Source organism: Phaseolus vulgaris, chromosome 10 (genome assembly GCF_000499845.2).
Source record: "Phaseolus vulgaris cultivar G19833 chromosome 10, P. vulgaris v2.0, whole genome shotgun sequence".
Lineage (NCBI taxonomy): Eukaryota > Viridiplantae > Streptophyta > Magnoliopsida > Fabales > Fabaceae > Phaseolus > Phaseolus vulgaris.
This window is the reverse complement of record NC_023750.2, coordinates 6,982,962-7,005,684: the sequence shown is the minus strand read 5'-3', so window position 1 is coordinate 7,005,684 and position 22,723 is coordinate 6,982,962. Positions and strand designations below refer to the sequence as shown.

Here is a 22,723-nt window from a genome sequence, read left to right as displayed (position 1 = left end):
ACCAATCATGAACACTGTATAAACATAAATCTTTTTTTTCTTTCTAGACAATAATCATGAGATGCAGGAAATAAAAACCTTTTTCTTCTTCATCTCAACCTTGATGGATCTCTTATCAAACACATTGGTTCAAGTTTAACTTATTTACGGGTATTTCTTCTTCCACCTCCATACATTTTTTCTAAATTTCAATAAATAAATACAAATATTTTCAAATTATACAATAAAAAAATAATTATCTTTGGCTTCAACAATAAATGTTGAGTTATAAATGAGGTATAATCTAAAAATCAAGTGTCCCAACTTTAGTTGAGCCAGAACAACCGCCAGATGTGCCATATGAACTTCCACTTGATCCGTCAACTGGGGCTTGATTTAGACATTCTAAGACCAAAAATCTCCGTTTGTGCAATTTTATTGAGAACGTTGTAGCCTCCAAAATCACTGGAACCTGCACGATGAAAATCAGACAATTGGCATAGGCAGATGTGTCAAGAATGAAAGAAAAAGTAGCTTCTACAAATGCATTGTTCCTCCAATAAAATTTTCAATCCGATGAACTTTACAAGAAGACTGGCAAGATCTATCGCATGTACCAAAAACTAATACTTATCAAACAAATTACTGCGTCTTTTGTTCAAATTCTTATACTGTCAAATTTGAAAGCAGCTCCCAGAAGCTTCTCTGATTTAGTGAAATTGAGTTGAAAAGATGGACTTATGCAGGTTTTCCATTTAAATTCAAACACACATTTATTAAAGGCCGATAATGTACTTAGTGCTAAAAGCTATTGCTAAAGAGTCTTGCGTGTGCGTGCGCCATAAATGCAAGATTGCAGGTGCTAAGACTGCATGAGGAAGAAAGGAGGATAGGTAGAGTAAAAACATGTCAAAATGGGGTACAAATACAATCGAGGTAAATGGACGTAAACAGTTGTCTGCATGTCATATGGGGAACTATGGGTGCACAAAAGCAGTAATTCAAAGATAAATGAAAATGTATGAATATAACCTGTGTATTTAACCGTGCAGCTTTGTGTACGTTTAAAAGCCCAATCATATCCTGGTAACCAGTGAGGAGTTTTGCCAGTTCCTTGTCCTCATCTGAAACAAATATAGTTTTCTACTGAAGCTTGAGATAATTCATAAATAAACACATGAAATATAAGACCTGAGAGTTGTCTATGAACCTGGAATGGCTCTGACAGAAAGTAAGGTGTCTGCCATATGCTGCAATCTTAGTGAACAAGATGGAGAAAGAAGTGAAGGTGGAAAGGTTACAACAACAACAGCGTTTGAAGACTGGGTCATGCTCTTTAGGGACCTAATAAAGGAAAGCATATGCCACTCCTACAAAAGAAATATTAAGACATCTCGTATTAGAAAAATATTAAACCTTTATACAATGAAGAACGGTATCAATGTCTGAGACTCAACTACGATCGCAAGACAGATCCGCAAGCAGGTAAACTATATCCTAATTCAAATAGAGGAAGGATATAAAAATAATAAAGAAAAAGTGGACAGCTCAAAGGCAAAGGAGAAACTTATTTCAAAATACTATAAAAAAAAAGAAATACATTAACTCACCTCAGTTGAATACTTGCATTGTGGAGAACAAAATGATTGAATTGCAATACGACCAGCAGAGGAAATGTTGCCTTCATTTCTGTTGATGACATCCATAATGTTTGTAAATGAAAAAGTGGGCAGACACAAGAATACCTTAAGAAAAAATTTTCAAAAAAACATCAACATAGTCTTTATCACAACCTAATTGATGCAAAACAAGAAATTCAGAGGGAATTAAGAAATTCCCTAAAGAAATAGTCAAACTCTAATTGCCTTGATAAAGCGCCAAACTATCTAATGTGATGGTCCAGGAGCAACAGCAAATATAGTTCAAAATTAACAATACTGCAATCTTCATCATCCCTTTTACTCCAGCATTCAAAAGAATGGGATGGTGATAAAAAAATATTTTCCAAAGTCAATTATCACAATTGCATGCATTTGCAAAACTTGCAAATACTTCTTGCTTCCTAGATGCATAATCCCTATATTGTATTTATGATCACAAAATGCACATCAAAATAAAAAAAAAATAAGAATAACTAACAGCTACCTATGTAAGACCATCAACCATAACAATGAACTGCCAACTATAGCAAAAAAGTACTAAGAATAGAGAAAATTTATTTAAATCCTAAATTGAATACAACAATTAAAGCCCTTACCCACTGGGTGGAGACAGCTACCTTGGTCAAATGACACCATTGTATTCTATCAAATCTTAAATTGCATATGCTAAAATATATCTATCAAAAGATTTAATAAAGTTTGGTTTAGAAAAAGCATTATACACTTATGATCAAATCCAAACAGTAGATCATGTCCAATTTAAGCTCATGTGATTTTATTCTATTCAGAAAAACTTGACTCAACCAGGTGTGGCAATATGAATAAACAGTTCAATACTGTCAAGAACCTTAGGTGGAGAGGCCTAGGAGGAATCACCTTATATCTCTAAGAATACATTTATAACATAGTGGGTATAGATCACTTCACCTTGAGAGTTTACCCAGAAATCCAGCACAATGGTCTTGAAGGGAACTAAGGTTTGGAGAATCTTTGATGCTAGCACAATCTACATTGTTGCCACTAAAAAAATGCCGATCCAGGGGCTTCCTCAAATCAAAATCGTTACAGTAATCCTGCTGACCACCTATAATGTAAGTAAGCTTCAACTCAGTAGTTTACATTAAATTATTGGCATATTCAATAATTTACAAATTCCTCTCTTCCATAGGACACTGTAAAAATTGATCACAAATGCCTATTAATTGTTGAAAGGATTAGTGACAAAACAAGTCATGGAGAATGGTATCGCTTCGGTACCATGTTGAGAAGAGAAAGACCGAGAAGGAATAAAATGAATTTCGTATGTTGTGTACACATAAGTATTCTAATTTATAATGAAGAAGAGATACAATAGTAAACAAAATCAATATCAACAATGGAAAAGATTTGATAAGATATTCCCGTATCAAATCTCCTGATTTAAAGTAATCAATTCATATTTCTAACACTCCCCCTCAACCTGGAATACAGGTATCATATGAAACAAGCTTGTTATAAATGTCAGTAACACAAGAACCTTAAGAGAATCATGCAAGTCAATTGGTTGTTGGTGTTAATAAAGTAAATAATAACAAGTGATTTCTTTAATACAGAGAGCAAAATGATCAGAGGGCATGGTAGTTACCAGAAAGCAAAAAAAAAAAGCACAAGGACACGGAGGCTGCTGGATAGGAAAATTGGTCAGATGGCATGATGATTGTTGAAAAGAAAAAGAGGCATGATGTATTGATATGAGATAGGCATGTATTGCATACTTACCAAAAGAGAAAAAAAAATTAATACAGAGAAGAAGTTATAGTAAAACAGTAATAATTGAAGAACAAACAATTGAGAGAAGGGTATGTACAGACTTACCATTATTAGAGTTGAGATTTAGCTGAGGCTCACCAAAGTACTTCTTGTATTGCCAAGCAATTCTTATATCCTTCTCCTGTAATTATAAGAACAATAAATAAACCAAATTACCATAAAAAAAAGTATTACATCACAAAGAGAAAAGGATGAACAAAAGTACATGGCTAAGATCTGAAGATTTATCCCCTTTGGGTGATGCCGGACTAGGCAACGTACCAAGAAATCTTTTAGGATCTCTAGATGCACTAGCATACAAAAGTGGTTGCTTTTGTACAAGTCCTTGAGACATAAAATTTCTCAATAAAAGCATATGATGAGGTGCTTCTTCATCTTCCATAACCATGACAAGGCTACCCAATGGAAAACCACCACCTAAAATCTCTATTCAAAAGGGGGGAAAAGCAAGCAGGAGAATCTTCAATGAAAAAAAAAACTCCACATGAATCAAATAAAACAATATAACTAATTCATTTACTACACAGCCAGTTAAAAGGAAGTCAAAGAGATAATTACTGTCAAGATCAGGAATCCCAGATGAAATGAGCATTGTCCCATTAGGGCCATGCTTAAGTCCAGGATTCTGAGATGTCACAGTTGACACATTGCGAGAGAAACTACTAACTCGAGCCCTAGTTGTGGTCATTCTGCATCAAAACTTTATAATATGCCACTCAGAGACCTGAGGAAGCAAGAGTACATGTTTACGTGAGTCTACTGAATAGGCTGCAACTCATGTCAAAAGGACGTTTCGAAGACCACATGAAACATCATAAAAACTGTGATTTATAAATGCCACAAATAAATTAAACAAATATACTAACCCAAAAGTGGAATTAATATGAAGGCTCAAACTCGCAATTAAAGTTTAAAATGCATAAGTGAGCTTCCTTCAAATTTCAATTTCGATTTCAAAACTAAAAAGTGAGTCTAAACCACACAATAAGAAATTGAAGTCTGCCAATTGCAATCACTAAAAGGGACCAAACTCAATAGTGCTTTTGTCCAAACAAGATTAGGGAAATTTAACCCACAGGGATGCCTTTTCTTACAACTTTTTCAAAAATTACAGACCAAACGAAGAAAAAATAGTAATATTTAGAGGGAACAAAAAACACATTTAAGCCCGAATACAACAAATAATCAAATAGCAGTAAAAAGAAGTAAGAAGGCCTTCACAACCATATAACAAACAGCTTACAGACACACTAATTAATTAGAAGCAGTAGTAAGTATCCACATTTTACAACACGAAAGAAATTAGAGGAAGCAATTCCATGTAAGTTCAAACCGACGGAGATATCCAAAAACTTCCAAGTCAGACAAAACTTCAGACACAAAAAATTTACAAAACTACGAATGAAGCTTTGTGCAGGCATATTATCAAACACGTGTCGTGCAAGCAACCTAAACTTCGGTTTTCCCTACACGTAGCACACCAATCTAAATTTCTCAATTCAGAAATACACACACATAGAAATATGAAGCAGTTGAAGAATCCAAACACAATGATGAAACGTGAAAGATGGAGAGAGAGGGTCACCTTAAAAAGCAGTGAGTTCTGAGTTTTTGTGCAAAGCGAAGGAATTTATGGCTCCGTTGGGTCTCACTCACACAATCACTACACTCCTTATATGCAAGAATAACTCAATAATTCCATTTCATCATATTTACAAAAGGGTTGATTAAGCTTTTAGTATCTAAATTTTAGGTTAACTCAATTTTGATCTTCAAATTGAAAATAAATCATTTAAATTCTTTAAATTTGAAGAAATGTAATTTTTTAATACATAAAGACTAAAAGTTTTAAGTTCTTTTCGGAACTAAAATGAAATCTTTCACTATTAGAAATCAATGAATTTTTTTAAAGTAGTTCATAAACATTATTTAAAATATCAATTTAAAATTAAATTGATATTCAATGTTTAATAATCACTTATATAATTTCATTAGTTTAAGGTTTACTTAGAGCAAAAAGTAATACCTAATAGCCAAAATGATAATTAATTATAAATAAAATAATTAATACAAATTGTTAAAGTAATTAATATAAGGCAAATCCAAATAACACACTTTTCATTATGCTTAGACAAATATTAAAAAAATGAAAATCCTTATACTCAGACAAATTAAAACAATTGTCTCAATGCCCATGCTACTGCTTACTCATGCCATTTTTTTAAAATATTATGAAAAGGGTTTATTTAAATTTAAGTATTTGATATAAATTTTATTCCACTATTTATAGTTAAGTTATTGATAAAATTATTTAATAGTGATTCAATTTACAGCACACATTAATTAATTTGTTGGAGAAGATTTGTATTTGATTTTGAAAGGACAAAAAATTTAAATAATGATTATGACTCACTCTAATTAATATTTTTTGAAAGTAACAATCACTAAATGACATCAGAAGGTGAGGTGGCTGAATTTCTACTCAATTGGAAGATCGGACCTCACAGAGTATTATGGTCGAATCTAATGATTAAGGAACTAACAACTAACTTTTCGTAAGTTACAATTAATCTCATCAAAGATATGGAATCATATTTTAGAATTGAGATTAACTTTGCGACTTATCCTAATAAAGGTCCAGAATTGAGGATCCATTTTATAAATATACACTACACCTAGGTACGTATCATTTAATAATATTTGTTACTTTTACCTATCCTACATTGAATTCTAATTTAGACAAGTACATTTTGCAGGTACTCACTCCAACTGTCCGAAACTGAATATAGTGTTATAGAGAAAGATAAGTGTAGTTAACAGCAATAGAAGTACCCCTTCACACCTATATAAGAACACATTATATTTTAGTTGTTTTTTATTGTAGCAACATACCATGGAAAACATTTGTTAATTTTGTTTTGGGGAAGAAGTTGTAAATATTGGTTAATGTTGGGTATTTTAGAAAAATTATTTATATATAACACAATCTCTAATCTAAAACTTAAAAGTATTGTATTCATAGATTTTCTATATATTATTGCACTTTGTTATTTGCCATCAATCGATGTGAGACTAAAATTTACATTTTGATTCCTACCATTGAATATTGAATATCTAAGTATAGAGTCTTCTCTTTGTAAACTTTTTCCTACCAATAATCACAACAAGAACAAGATCCTTCTTGAAAGTGATGAAAACGATTTTGATCCCTCATAATGATCTCCCACCCATACATCTTGGAAAGCAACTTGGTTGCATTGTGGCAATCATCACAAATTCTAAGATTCTTCACAATTCTAATTGGAACACCAGGAGCAGTGTTAATCAATCCATATGCCATTACCAGTTTTTCATTGTGATAGTTAAGTGCAGTTTCTTTCTCCTCATTATCCAAGTTCATCAGAACACAAGATACATATGGGATGTATCCAACATCTTCCAGTTTTTCTCTCATCTCATCAATCATTTCATAAATTTTTTCAGCATCTGGGTGATCTCTATCTCCAATTGTGAATTCATGAAGTGACTCATTCACTTCAATGGAACTAACACCTGTTACTTTAACAATTCCCTTATCCTTCATACCTCTCCTTATATGTGCAACATCACCCCATCTACTTTTTGAAGCATATATGTTTGACATTAGAACATTATATCAACTTTTGTAGTGTTCCAATGATAGAAATTGTTTTGTTGTCCATTCTTCTAGTTTGAGATTTTTGTGAAGCTTGCAGGCAGAAAGAAGAGATCCAAACACAACCATGTTTGGCCTCATAGGCATGTTTTTAATTAGTTCATTTACCTCATCAAGCATTCCAGCTCTACCAAGAAGATCCACCATACAACCATAGTGCTCAACTTTTGGGACAACCCCAAATTCATGAACCATTTTGTGAAACAGCCTCCTCCCTTCATTCAACAATCCTGGGTGACTACAAGCATAAAGAGCTCCAATGAATGTAATGTCATTAGGGACAACCCCTAGTGCTTCCATTTCTTCAAAGAGTTTAAATGCTACCTCACCATGACCATGCATTGCAAAACCAGATATCATGGCATTCCACATTGAAATTTCGCGGTCCATTGCTGCATCAAACAATCTATGAGCTACGTCTATGTCTCCACATTTGGCATACATGTTCACCAAAGATGTTCTAAGAATCATGTCTTCTTGAATTCCTTGATTGTCTATGTAAGAATGGATCCACTTCCCCTTTTCAAGTGATCCATCTTTTGCACATATCCTAAGGAGACTAACCATGGTTATCTATTTGGCCTTATTCCACAACTTGTCATCTGAACAAAGATATCAAAGGCTTCATCTATACAATTGTTTCGTGCATAAGCTGAAATCATGGCACTCCACATCATAAAATCTTTGCTCTTGAAGTTGCTAAATATAGATCTTGCAATTCTAGCATCACCATATTTTCCATACATGTCAATAAAAGCAGTGGCCAGAACCAAAGACATTGTAAATCCACTTCTTAATGTGAAAGCATGCACCCATTTTCCTAGTTCTAGAGCTCCTACTGTGCCGCATTCTTTGACCAAACTAAGGATTGTAATCTCATTTCGAAACATACCCTCTCCAAGCATTTTGATGAAGAGTCTTACACCTTCATTCAAATTATAGCAATAAATGTTGCTTGCAATCATAGCAGTCCATGAAATGATACTAGCCTCATACAAGCCATCAAAAAGTCTTGTTGCACAAGCTAAATTTCCACATTTAACATACATATCAATCAAACCTGGGCTTAGAAAAGCTCCTGATTTTCCATACTTCACATTCCTTATTACATAACCAAGCACGACTTTCCCCATTTTCAAATCAGCAAATTCTGCCAAGACATGTGTGATGTTTATCATTGCAATTTCACTAGGCCTCATTCCCATAACAAGCATATCGCTAAAAAGGTTCAATGCTTCATTAAACAAACCACCCCTATCATAGCTTCTAATCATAGTACTCTAAGAAATAACATCTTTATTTTCAATCTTAGCAAATAACATCTTTATTTTCAATCTTATCAAATAACAGTCGTGTCGATGTCAAGCTTCCAACCTCACCGTACATCATGATCAAAGCATTACACACAAAAACATCCCCATGAAATCTATTTTTCATTACAAAGCTGCAACTTTTGTCCTAGTAAGATTGAAGGGATAAGACAACAGGCTTTGAGAACCGAGGGTATGATAAAATTGTCAACTTCAGTGTCTGTTCTACGCATGTAGGCATACATTTTTGCGGCATCTGCAGGGCAGTTGTTTTTTATGTAAGATGTAATTAGGAAGCTATGAATTGCTGCATTGCTAGAATAATATTCTAATGCTGCAAAAGGGAGTCTACAACTCAAATTGAAATTGGTTTTCATGAAGTGACCTTGGAGTTGTTGTGTTTCATTGAGGTTGATGTGTTGTTTGATGGAAGACACATTTGGTTTTGGTTTTGGTTTAAGTTGAGTGAATGCCAAAGTGGGGGAGTGGTGCTTACTAGAGTTTGGAAACTTATGAATTGAGATTGGAAGCAGAGAAGAAGGAGCACTAAAGAGGTAGGAATTGGTTGTAACCATCTTAGTTTAACCATTCAGTAGGTTTTGCACATCCCTTTACATTTCTTTCACTGAACATTGAAACTCAAGCTTCATATGGAGCTTTCTCACCCCCCACACACCAATCTCTTGAAAGAGCCTAAACTTCCACTACAGAAGATGAGTGATGATGTTGGTTTAATAGGGGAGTAGAAATGAGGCTGAAGGAGAAGATGAGGAATGGAGTGTTAGGAGTAACAAAGAGTGAAGAATTTGTGTTTCGTTATGAGTTAAATCTCAGAGAAGTTCATTCATGTGGTCACTATCATGTTATGCATTAGAAAATAGATAAGAAAGAGAGGATAAACCCTTCTTATTTTCATCTTTGATAAGAGTATATACAACCATAATACATTGACTACCAATTTTTTTCTACTCAGTTCTACAACTTCTAATGTTATTTTTTAAATTATTTAATTATAAATTTACTTTTTTATATATATCTTTTAAACTGTGATATAGGGGTTGTATATAACTAATTGAGTTGTGAAAGTATAATTTTTTTGAATATATATAATGTGTAATGCGTATTTTCTTTTATTGTTGATATTTTAAAAGGTTGATATTTCTCTTTTTAAATTTAAAAATTCTCTTAAATTAATTTAGTAGTTATAGAAACAGATTTCCTTTTACTAAGTCATTTTTAATTTCGTTTTACCTTTCCCTTAGAAGAAGGTGATTAGAAAATGCTTTTATTATTATTATTATAAATAATTATATTGGAAAAGGACTTTCAAGTCATCTTCTTTCTACATTTTCTTCCTTTTTTCAAGTGAGTTCTTGAATTAATTTCACTGATACTATTGAAAAAAACTTGTTATATTTTCGTATTTAAATGGGGAGAAATTCTTGAAAATAGTGTAAATTCACATATCTTGTATTTAATTATGACATAAAATGCAATGTAAACAATTCAGAATTTTAACCATGTTGATAATTTATTATGAATTTCTAATCATTTGGTTTTTGTAAGTAAAAAATAAAGTAGTCAATGATTCTTGTATTTCATGTGAAATTATGAAATAATAAAAGAAAGTATAAACTTTTTTATCAGCATTAATATGGGCATAAGAAAGATAGTTCTACAGTTACATCATGTGAAATAAAAATGTGATTAGGTCTTTGTAAATCTAAGCTAAATGAATAATTAAAACAATTTTTTAGGATATAAATTCATAATGCATATAAAATAAATATTTTTTTCATGGTAAATTCTTACCCTCTAATAAAATAAAATAAATTGCTCACAATGTAAATATGTTTCCCTCTAATATAAGTAAAAAGAATTTCCAAAAAAGTTGAGTTAACATTTAGTGTGTGAGAATAACAAAATAATAACTAAATTATGTAATTTCTTACTTTTGTTTTTATTAAGTTTGACCTCTCTTTTTTTTATGAAAAAAAAAATTTTAAATAAATTTTAAAGTTACATGTAATTTTTAATTTTTGTCTAACTTGTCATATTCACATGAATTCACATTAATGTCAAAGTTTCGGTTCAAGGGGTGTGACTATGTCCACGTTGATACCGAGACACGTAGACACGTGCTTATATATGAAAAATTACATGAGAGATTTGATCGGAGGATTGTGGTTGTGTCCACCCTCATGTAGAAGATATGCTAATATATTAAATTGTGATTGATGGTCATCAAAGGGTGTGTCCACATTAGTTTGGGAAACACACTTACATACAAAATTACACATGCGACCATAAGGATGTGATTGAGTCCACACAAGTATGAGAGACCACACACATATAAAATAATGCTAGAGGTTCTATTATAACGATGTGGTCATGTCTACGTGAAGATGCACTTGGAAAAAAAATGATCTTATTTTTAATAAAAATTAAAATTTTATCTTGATAAATGATTTTGAAGATAATAAAGGCTTTTTCATTTGAGCACCTAAGAAATATTTTATCAAAGTTTCAGTATAAATATAAAATATCATCTCTAAATTAGTAGTTAATAAGATAAAATCTTAAATTTTGTAGGTTGAATTGTGGATCACGTTGAATGAACAACTTTTTCAATAAGGTATGATAAGAAAAGAGATAAAATTCTCACATGAATCATGACACTTCAATTAAATACAAATTTATATATAAGAGTATGATTAAAAAAATAATTATTTCCAAACCATCATCTTCAAAACAATAATTTAACATTTTAATCCATAAATCTTGATTTCACTTTTAACATTTTTGAAATATAAACTTGTGATAAGTATCACTTTTGATTTTAATGCACAATAACCAAAAAAATATTTTAAATTTACTTAATTTATGACACTATTATGAATTTGTTAATCCATCCAAAATGATGTTATAAAATCTCATCTCTCCGAAAATTATTTGAACTACTTAAAGGAGAAAAAATTATAATCAAGATTATAAATTTGAAACTTGTATCTATAACACACTTCTTATGTAACGTGTTATTATTCTATAAGAGATTGAACTACAATAATAACAAAATTATTATCCAATCTTAGTATAACTTTTCCTCCTCACTAATTTTTTTATTGTACTAATCTCTTTATTTAATTATTATAATATAATCATTCATCTAATCATAATAAAAGTAAAGTAATATTTAAATATAATAAGAATAATGTGAGAAATGAAAGTGACATGAAATAGGGAAAAAGACCAACATGTCCCTTTCATTAAAGATGTAATTTTCCCAATATTAAAACATCTTCTTCCTCTGTTCATATTCGTCTTCGATCGATCCAAGCATATTCTTGTTCCTCTTCTTCCAAAATGGACTTCGTCGTTTTTTGCTTGGTAGTGCTGGTTAGTGCACAGCTATTCTACCACTTCTACAGCCTCCTAAACATCTTGGCCACCCGCTTCCGCCGTGAACCTCCTCCTCCCGCCACCACCACCGCCGCCGCCATCACCAAGTCCTCCGATCAAGGCACGCCTTCCTCCAAGGACTCATGAATAACACCACTGAAAAAGCTTTACGACACCCTTTGGTGGGGTGAAACCAGGGATCCAAGAAAGAAGGGTTTTTGTTTGGTGTGTAATCAATCACTACTGATGTTATGTTACTGTTTACCATCAAATTTTAATCATGGTTGGTTGTTGCTAATTTGGGCTTCTTAATTTACATCTACATGCTTCTTGTTTTTGTTTTCTTTTTGGTTAATTTACATGTACATGTATCTGGGTTTTCAACTTTTGGGGTTAAATCTACTTACAAATGCATCTTTTGTTCATTTTTTTTGGGCTAAAAATTGGTGGCTTTGTATTTAGGTTTGGGGTCAACGCTGTTTCTGAGTTTGTGCTTGGAGTGTTTGGGTTCATAGGGTTAATTTACATGTACATCCATCTGGGTTTTCCACTTTTTGGGTTAAATCTACATACAAATGCATCTTTTGTTCATTTTTTTGGGATAAAAATTGGTGGCTTTGTGTGTAGGGTTTAGGGTCAACGCTGTTTCTGAGTTTGTGTTGTGGAGTGTTTGGGTTCATAGGGTTAATAAAATCCTCTACAGCCCTGGCTTTAAGGAGATAAACAGGGACAAACCCTAACTTACAGTGCATTAAACAAAGTTAATCAAGTTGCATAAATTATTGTACTATAGAACATGATCAATGGAGAACCTAAATGTTGGATTTGTAAAATGGCAAATATCTGAATTTGCATTCCCTCTTTCTGTATTATTTCAATAAGCCTATACATGGAAGAAAGCAACTCACTTGCATGTAAATTGCAAAAAATAAAGGCTTTTCCTTGTGGAGATAGAACACAAGGGTCATCTTCTCATTCCTCACCATCCTAGTGGACATAGAAACAGAGGAGTCACTTAGATATTATCGTTTCTCACCATTGGTCCAAATTTGAGTAGAATTGATGAGTAGCAGAATATATCCTTGCAAATATCCATTTCTGCCATTTGAATGTTGATGCATAGCATTATTACCATGACCCTGCTGGCTAGAGCTAAACTTCAAATTCGAACACCATCGCTTGAGAAACTACACTTATATTGCTCAGACTCCAAAAGCCAGAGCAAATTAGTTGACACTTAATGTTAATAGCATTGAGAAGTCCATCAGCGAACAAAAATCAATCGTCAGCAGTGGCATCTTGCATCCTGAACATGAAAATGCCAGGCCAACAAATCATGCAACCTCGTAAGATCCCAAATTCAACCAAAAATATGTAATGGAAGATGGAGGCACAGAAAGACAATCACCAGGTGTTAATTTCTTTCAGAGAAGCTATATAGACTGCTTTTAGTTGTTAGCTGAACTCGAAATTCTGGACAGTTTCTGCAACAAAGCAAAAACAGTGAGATCAGAGTACACGGGGAAGAGCAAATGAAGGAATGCACTTTACTTGAGGCAGAAGGTACCAATGTACAGATAGAACAATCATAAAATTATGGATGAGAAAACAGAACGAAAAACACTTACAAATTAAATTAAGTTTTAATTATTGATTATAATTAAGTAATTTAACATATAAAATTGATAGTTTTTTTATTTGCCCTTTATGAGTAGTACCTGTGGGAAAGAGGACTCTCTTTCAGATGGAAGGGATTCTAGTACTCTCTGCATTTGTGATCATTGTTTATTAAACAGAGTTTGGAGTTAACAGCTGTTCGGTATGTTGAAAATAAACATAGCTTAAGAATGTTAACAATCTAATAAAACATCCAAAGAACAATCTATTATCTCTTGCCCTCAGCTATAAGGAAGAACTCATTTCTAAATATCTTAGAGCCTCGTCTAGTTTACCATAGCGGGTAAGGAGTCGAATCATGCAAGTGCAGTGTTCTTTGGATGCTTCAATTTTATATCTCGACATCAAATCAAAGATCCTAAAAGAATCTTCAACAAATCCAGCCCTATCACATATAGATAGAACAGCTTCAAAAGTGAAGCGATTCGGAGAGCAACCATTTGAAATCATGTCATCAAAAAGATCAACTGCCTCCTGATACCATTCCTTATGCCCATAGGCCCTTATAAGAGCACTCCATGCCATTGAACCTTTATCAGGAACCACACTGAATACCAACTTTGCTTTATCAATATCTACACAAATCCCATACATATCAATGAGTCCCGCAGCAACATAATGGACTGATGCAAAACCCCTTTTCAATACTTGTCCGTGAACTTCCTTCCCAAGCTTTAAAGCTTTCATCTCCCCACACACATGTAGCATCCTAGCCATGGTAACAGTATCCAGCTTATGCTCGGTCATCCATGTCATTGACCTCATGACACCAAGGGCTTCACACACACCCCCATTCTCAATGCATGAATCAATCATGGCAGTCCAAGAAACCACATTCTTCGACTCCATTTTATCAAAAAGTTTAATGGAATACTCAATCTCACCGCACTTAGAGTACAACACCATCAAAGAAGACACGATTGGCACATTAGGCAAAAGCCAATGTCTCAAAGCATAAGCATGAATCTCCTTCCCTTGCTTCAGAGCCCTCAACTGTGCACAAATGGGAAGTAAAGAGGCAACCGCACCAGCACCAGGTCGGAACCTCTTCAACCGAATCACAGATCTCATTTGAACCTCAAGTCTCCCCGAAACCAATCCAATCCAAAAATCTCCTTTCCACTTCATCACACTAAACAGAACTCGATTCCCCGACCCAACATCGCCACACTTATGATACATATCGATCAATGCGGTTAGAATCGACAATTCCTTGAAATACATATTCTTCACCACAAAACCATGAGCTTCTCTACCCAAGTTTCGTGCACCAGCTTTCCCTATAACATCAAGAATAACAGTCATTAAAACCAAACTTGGATTTATTCCCTCTACCAACATCAACCTCGTATACCCCAAAACTTCTTTTATCATTCCATTGCGCGCGAAACGGGTAATCATGGTACTCCACCTCCATGCATTAACGTCTCGTTTGGGACTTTTATCAAACACTAGGCGCGCAAACTCGACTTTGCCGCGCTTGAGGTACAAGTTGTTCAGACGCGTCTCGTTGGGAGGGGTGTAATCCAAACGCGGCGGCGGAGGCAAGGGAGGCGCGTGGTTTTGTCGCGTGGAGAGTGAGAGAGAGTGGCGCGTGGCGGGATTTAGAAGGAACGAGTGAGGATGGAGAGAGAGAGAGGATTGAATTTCAGAAGAATATTTGAAGCATGGACGCGTCGCCGCGTTGGTGGGACACGCGCTGAACATTGTCGCGGTTTTGGGACAACCTTACCAACAATGGCCGCAAATAGTTAGGCTTATTTTGTTGGAATAAAACATTTGATTTGGTCGCACCATGTACGTGGATTATTATTTTCAATAAACCTATTTAAAAAATAAAAATCGATTTAGGTGTTAACTATTACTCATAAAATGAAAATAAATAAATAAATTGTATATTTGATAGAATATGTGCATTGCACTAAAAGTGAAATTTATAAAGTTTAGGGTTTAGTATTGCTTATAAAGTTACTAGGAACTTTTAAACTTTGAATTATTTTTAACACTTCTCATTTATTCAAAAGTTGTATTTAAACAAATAATTTTAACAAATTTTCTTATATGTTTAAACATTTATTGTTTTATAGTTTTAAAGTCTTAGTAAGTATGACTATAAGTTAAATTTGAGTTTTGTTGTGTTTAATTTTCAGTTTTTTGTTTTTGACTTTGCTCTCTTAAGAAGTAAATTTTTGCTTCAATGTTTGTTCCTTTCATGAGAGGTTGAATGTTTTGTTAAATCAATGTTAGATTTATTGTTTGCCAACAACTTTACTTTGATTAATGTTTTCACTTGTAATCTTTGCATCAAAGCATTTAACCAAACTGCTTGGCATGCCATTTAGATGTTGTTGTATGTCTAACCTTACAAGATGATAATTTTACAAAATGATTCGTTATAAAGAACTAAGTGATTAGAGCTCGTCTATAGAAAATGTACCTAACAATGTTTTTTCTATCACTTTTGTCTCGACACTAGTCTGAATCAAAATATTCAATCAATTTTTCTTTTATATCAGTTTCACCATTTGAAATAAGATTCTAAAATAAATTGTTCTTTGTACATACTTCAATATCCTTTTCGCAACTAACAAGTGAGATAATTTACAGTCCGTGAAGTTCAAGTTTGACCTTGTAACATCCAACAATCTTCAGAATAAACTATATATTCATTTGTTTCATTATACGACACAAGTATTCTATTAGTGTTCATGTTGGATTGTTTTGTTGCATATTGAGCCTCTTTAATAGATCCTTTACATATTTGGTTTGATGCAAAATTGTCCCATACTAGGTTATTTTAAACCCAATTCCCAAAAAGTAAAAGAAAAGTCTAAATTTACTCATCTCAAACTCATTCATCACTTGTCTTGTCAACAATTACTTCCTCACTACCATCAATAATCAAAATATTATTAAAGCACAAGCATATGATCAATTTTTTTTATTTCACATTATCTTTTGAGAATTTCATATAAAATCCATGTTTTGAGGTGCATTCCTCAAAGATAATTTAAGACAAGAAATTATCTATTATCTTATTACAAATTTTTGGTGTCTGTTTAATGCCATACAATGTCTTCTTCAATTTGTATGCCTTATTTTTGGAATCCTTAACTACAAATCCTTGTGGTTGAACATCTAGTTGATGCATAAAATTATCATTAGTTGCAATAGCTACAACCATTTTGATAGTTTCCATTCTAGCTACAATGTATAAATTTTATCATATTGATTCTTGTTTTTAGCAAAATTTATTTCGCCACAAGTTTGGTCTTAGAGCTTAACCATTTCTCCTTTTTTGTTAACTTTCACTTTATTAAACCATTTTAGTGTTATAGGTTTCTTATTTAAAGGAGGATTCATGAATTTCTTCTATATAGATTGTATCTGATCCTTCATAATTGTTAGTCATTCTTCCTTAATCATTGGCTTGTCTAACTTAACAAGTTTAGCTTTTGCCATAAGTGCAAAATGAACCAATTATTCTTTTGAGTTGACTATTTAATCACTCAAATGTAAGGGTGGTAAAATAGGTCAGCTCGACTCGTTTTGGTCTGACCTGCCATTGGTCCGCCAAAAGAGGGGTGGACTAGACTGACCCGCCAAGACTATACAGGCTAAAATTAGTAACTTGTCCTGTCATGGGGTGGGTTGGCAAGCCTGCCACTTTTTAAAGTTTTTGTAATTTTTTTGTTTGGATCTATTTATTTAGTTGTAGCCATTGATATCACTATTTAGACAATAAAAATGCTAGAAAGAGTAATAAAATTGAATCAAACTTTAATATTCTAATCAAAGAAGGTTTAATATATGACAAAATAAAATAAATATCAAGAATACTTCAATGAATAAATTTATGTATAAAAAAATTAATGTAAATAAAATTTTATATAAAATGTTGATCATCACCAATTTTGATTTCAAAAGCATGACATTCCTATTTAAAAGTATAAAAAATAAATATGGGTGAGCTAGCGGACTTGCCCGTCCTGCCTAAATGTTAGTGGGTTTATGGGCCGACCTGCCGGTAGTAGGTCTAGTTGAGCTTCATCGAAGATTGAATTCCAATCCTAGCTTCCGTTCTCATCACATACAACATCTTTAATAATAAATAATTATACCATTTTCTAGTTCATACATCTAGTAACCTCTAGTTGAATGATAACCAATCATAATATGTGTTGTGCATCTATTATCAAGCTCCCCCTTAGTTGATTACAGACATGTTTCTATCATATTGAACCAAATATTCTTATTAAAATTTGGTTTGGCTACAATCTATGCTTCTTTTGGTGTGATATCTTCCAATCTTTTAGTGGGAGATCTATTCAATTTGATTACAAGAGTTAACCTGCCTCTCCCTATATGAAGCTTAGAAGGCTTTTGCTTTTTAGCATGCATCTCACCATGTTTAACATAGTTATGTTAATTCTCTCGGTTGCACCATAGTCTTAGGGTGTGTCTAAGAATGCGTAACTTCATGAATTAATACCCCACTTTCATATAATTTTATGAATTCACAAACCATATATTCTTAGGATCTTAATCATCTTACCACTTTTCTTTTCAACTAATCTCTTGAATTTCTTTAAAACTTTGAGAACTTTATGACTCCTTTTAATAAAATATATCCATATATTCCTAGTCAAATCACCAATGAATGAAAGGAAATACATGTTGTTCTAGGAGTTTCTATTTGTATAGAGCCTTGTAGATGTTGTTGAGTAATTGACACATTGATATATGAGAAAACTTGCTTGTATTATCAAGTTTTTGTTGTTGTTTGAAGACTAGTTTATATTAGTTATAAGTTAAAAAAACCAACTATCACTATTTGTATCATACTTTGAAAGCAAAAAGTTATCAATATTTTGAGTCTCCAATTATCAAGTAACTTTCAATTAAAAATATGTAAAAATCTTGGACAAAATTGCTTAATTTAATAATGTTGCATATTGATGATTCTTTCACTTTCTTTACACTTAGTGCAGTATTAGAGTGATTATTCTACACACATTTTTATCTTCAATAACTTCTCTTAGCCACCACACTCACATATACAATGGTGAACAATAAATCAATAATCATTTAAAGGATTAAAATCAACTTCTATCACTATTAATATATTTTTCTTGAATAATAAATATATAAAAAATTTAAATTTATCAATTTTTTAAAATAAATTTTCAATTGTATATTTATAAAAAATTATCATTTAACTTAATTTTTAAAATAGTTTTGGAAATAAAAGAAATGAAAACAATAAAATATTTATACTGGACCTTTGTAGGGAATAGTAAATTGAAAACAATAAAACAATTTAAATACAATATATAGAAAACATCAATTTAAATTATGATATTATAGAATTGAGAATAATTTTAAGAACTAGAGACAAATTATTAGTAAAACAAGTAGAGTAAAAATAGTGAGAATATTTATTGGCAATTACATTTTCATTAATTATATTTTAAGGTGTCATAAAGTTTATAATTAAATACATATTGTTTTCTTATTTTAAATTGAACAACATAAGGTAAATTTGAAACATTAAGTTGATGGACATATGAAAAAAAATTGTTCTCGTGTGAGGGTTGGGGCCTGAAGAACTATTGAGAGGATTTACCTTCTTCCTTCCTGTTGGTCGGTCGTCGTACTGCTCTTCAACCTCCTTTGCTCGTTCCTCACCTTTCCTTCGTAGCCTCGGTTCTCGGTCTTCTTGTAAGCACCGAATTGGGGGGGGGGGTACTTGCAGAAGACACCCTGACGCTTAAGTCAGCAAAAGGGTTTGACACTCGGTTCTCAGAGTACTGTAGATAATGACATACTTGTTTCTTGAAGTATGCGCTATTTATATTACCTGTGATGAGCTTTCCTTATTGGGCCAGGTTAAGTGTTGGATCGTGTTTAGGGTTGAATTACCTAGATCATAATCACAGATTAACTTTGCTGACCTTGATTGAGCATAATTGGACTTGAGCTATCGGTTGGTCCAACGGACATGTGTCGCGACTACATTCAATCGGCCTGATGTTGGGGACCGAGACGTGATATCTTTCGTACGACCCTCACCAGTACACTTGCCCCCCAGGCTTGAGGATGGTTAATCCGAAGAGTCTTATGAGAGTGATATGTCGGTCGAGATTCTGGGTTTGGTGTAACGGTTGGGGTTCTCGATGTTTGACGTGATGGCAGGCGGCGATTGACATGACCTGCATTGATGAGGGGTTTTTCTGTGCAGGAGCTGAAAAAATCGTTGGATTGAAAAAATCTAATAGTTGAGATGGTTGTGAAGTTTCGCCTCCCGAGACCTTTGGGGTTATAAATAGTGGTCCCAACAGTGTCGAGAAACTGCGCTATTACTCAAACATTTGCTCTGAGACCTGAACGGTTATCATCATCCTAAGTTGCTGTGTTCCGGCTTTCGTAAGGTTAGTCATGTCTTCTTTGTATTGACCTACCTCCTCTTCTTCTTCGGGTTCTCGTCCCCTTCATCCCCCTTGTCTTGCGCGTCCCTCGTCTTCGTCTTCGTTCGTCCACTTCCTCTTCTGCCTCCGAATCCTCCACAACCGAGCTTAGATCGGTCGTCGCAATCCAAGTGTTGCCCCCTGTGGAGGTGGTTAGGGGGGACAACCCGGGCGGTGCTATTGACCGATCGAACTCCCTCAAGCAGGTCGTCTCCCCACCAAAGATTGACTGGGTGGACCTTAGGGTAACTAGGATCACCTCCACCTTTACGATCGAGACCTTTATCGCTGAATTTTTGGACAAGTTTTCGATTCTGATGGCGAACGCCAGTCGTGATTTCTTCAGGGTCGAGTCGTGCTCGGCGACCGACATCATGATGAATCTTGTCGATCGACAAGTCATACATGTCACGGTCCCCATCAACGGGCCGACCGACATCATGGTCCCATCAATGGGTTGACTGGCATTCACACTTAAGATTGATGATGAATCTTGCTGATCGACATGTCATACATGTCACAGTTACCATCAACGGGACGACCGACATCATGGTCCCATCAATTGGTCGACTGGCATTCACACTAGAGATGAATGATGAATCTTGCCGACCGACAAGTCATACATGTCACGATCCCCATCAACGGGCTGACCGACATCATGGTCCCATCAATGGCCCGACTGGCATTCACACTGGAGATGGATGATGAATCTTGTCGATCGACAAGTTGTACATGTCACGATCCCCATCAACGACCGACCGACATCATGGTCCCATTAATGGCCCGACTGACATTCACACTGGAGATGGATGATGAATCTTGCCGATCGACAAGTCGTACATGTCACGGTCCCCATCAATGGGTCGACCGACATCATGATCCCCTCAATGGGCCAACTGTCATTCACACTGGAGATGGATGATGAATCTTGCCTACCGACATGCCATACATGTCACGATCCCCATCAACGGGCCGACCGACATCATGGTCCCATCAATGGGCCGACTGACATTCACACTAGAGATGGATGATGAATCTTGCCGATCGACACCTTAAAGACTTGGTTCAGTCTGGATGAAGCCTTCACAGACATACCCTACCGATACCACATCAACTTGGTTCGGTCTGGATGAAGCCTTAATAGGCATACCTTGCCGATACCACAACAACTTGGTTCGGTTTGGATGAAGCCTTAACAGATATATCCTGCCGATACCACAACAACTTGGTTCGGTCAAGGACGAAGCCTTAACCGGCATACCCTACCGACACCATGAAGACTTGGTTCGGTCAAGGAAGTAGCCTTAACTAGCATACCCTACCGACACCCTAAAAACTTGGTCCAAGTAAATGCATAAAAACTTATCGTTTATCTCGGCCGGTGGAGGCCACACCCCGACCTCAGGATAAAAAGAAAGGGTCACATCTCGGTCAAAGGAAACAAAACTAAAAACTAGATCTCCGCGTCAAATCTCCGGAGCCCGACCGTCACATTACTCTCAAAGACTCTTCGGATTAATCATCATCGAGCCTGGAGGGCAAGTGTACCGGTAAGGGTCGTACGACTAATGACATGTCTCGGTCCCCATTACTGGACCTACCGATGTCATGACCCACATCAACGGGTCGACGATGTCATGACCCACGTAATGGGCCGACAATGTCATGACCCACGTAATGGGCTGATCGACAATTACGCTTAAGCAGAGTCAATGAAGTTAATCCACGATTAAGAGCTAGGTAATGGAATCCTAATCACGATCCAACTCCCTAATCTGGCCCAATAAGGAAGGCCCACTGTATTGGTAAGGTCGTACGACCGATGTCATGTCTCGGGTCCCATCACTGGGCCGACCGAGACCTAACGACCCACGTCTATAAGGTCGACCGACAACATAAGTCCAATTACGCTCAAACAATATCAGCGAAGCTAATCCATGATTAAGAGCTAGGTAATGTAACCCTAATCACGGTCCAACTCCGTAATCTGAACCAATAAGGAAGACACACTAAGGTAATATAAATAACACACATTGCAAGAATCAGGGGATCATCATCAGGTACAGTGCTCTGACAACCGAGTATCGAATACCTTTACTGACTTGAGCGTTAGAGTGCAGGTACGATCCGAGTGAGTCTGAATTATGAGAAGGTCAAGGAACGGAGCGAGCAGAGAAGAGGAAGGAGCTTGTGGGGAGAGTAACTGAAGTGCACGCCGATCGACCGACCAAGAAGGAGTCTCAATAGTTCTCTGAGTTCCAACCCCGTTCGAGAACAAAAGTTAAACTTTTGCTTCTTGTACCCTATTAGTATTAAGTGCATCGCTAAAAAAACGCGATACAAAGTGTTTATTTTAAATCATTAAAGAAGAAGAAAGAGAGAACTCATTGTAAAAAAACTCGTTTTGGAAACTCATTTTAGAAAATGCATTCTAAAGTATATTATATAAGTTCTTAAAAACTTGTTTTGGAATATATTCAGAAATTATGGAAATCTTATTCTGAAAATCCTGTTTTGAAAATCACATTCTGAAAATTGTAAAAAGCTGGAAATTTTTTGAAATGGGTAATTTGAAAGTGACTTTAAAGAAGGGTAAAATATCATTTTAAAAATTATGGGGTGCGCCAAGAAATTATGGAGGTGCAGGAAGCAAAAGCCGAGGTTAAGTGTGAGAAATGAAAGCCCAATTCTTCAGAAAGGCCCACAAGCTCATTTCATGTTTGTCTA

At 34.6% G+C, this 22,723-nt stretch overlaps 2 protein-coding genes and 1 long non-coding RNA gene across 5 annotated transcripts; all 3 read right to left on the bottom strand.

The window, feature by feature from the left end:
* Window positions 1-63: 63 nt before the first annotated feature.
* LOC137818890 (elongator complex protein 4-like) lies at window positions 64-5,194 on the bottom strand. Of its 3 annotated transcripts, none has more exons than XM_068622532.1 (9): window positions 5,035-5,194; window positions 4,008-4,173; window positions 3,655-3,875; window positions 3,495-3,570; window positions 2,568-2,724; window positions 1,590-1,668; window positions 1,190-1,349; window positions 1,012-1,103; window positions 64-451 (listed from the first exon to the last, which is right to left on the bottom strand). In XM_068622532.1, the coding sequence occupies exons 2-9, from the start codon at window positions 4,135-4,137 to the stop codon at window positions 284-286; spliced, it is 1,083 nt and encodes a 360-aa protein (XP_068478633.1). In that variant the 5' UTR covers window positions 4,138-4,173; window positions 5,035-5,194; the 3' UTR covers window positions 64-283. The 3 variants fall into 3 exon arrangements, with proteins under 3 accessions (XP_068478633.1, XP_068478634.1, XP_068478635.1); XM_068622533.1 differs by lacking the exon at window positions 5,035-5,194 and adding an exon at window positions 4,316-4,453 and having other exon boundaries at window positions 65-451; XM_068622534.1 differs by lacking the exon at window positions 5,035-5,194 and having other exon boundaries at window positions 65-451; window positions 3,655-3,909; window positions 4,008-4,175.
* A 1,371-nt stretch (window positions 5,195-6,565) lies between these two features.
* LOC137813452 (pentatricopeptide repeat-containing protein At5g48910-like) lies at window positions 6,566-15,341 on the bottom strand. Its single transcript, XM_068615713.1, has 4 exons — window positions 13,756-15,341; window positions 7,860-8,361; window positions 7,205-7,716; window positions 6,566-7,063 (listed from the first exon to the last, which is right to left on the bottom strand). The coding sequence occupies exons 1-4, from the start codon at window positions 15,234-15,236 to the stop codon at window positions 6,598-6,600; spliced, it is 2,961 nt and encodes a 986-aa protein (XP_068471814.1). The 5' UTR covers window positions 15,237-15,341; the 3' UTR covers window positions 6,566-6,597.
* On the bottom strand, window positions 11,787-13,520 carry LOC137818456 (uncharacterized). The gene is made up of 2 exons (XR_011082075.1): window positions 13,261-13,520; window positions 11,787-13,158 (listed from the first exon to the last, which is right to left on the bottom strand). It is a non-coding gene; the product is annotated as an uncharacterized lncRNA (long non-coding RNA).
* Window positions 15,342-22,723: the final 7,382 nt, after the last annotated feature.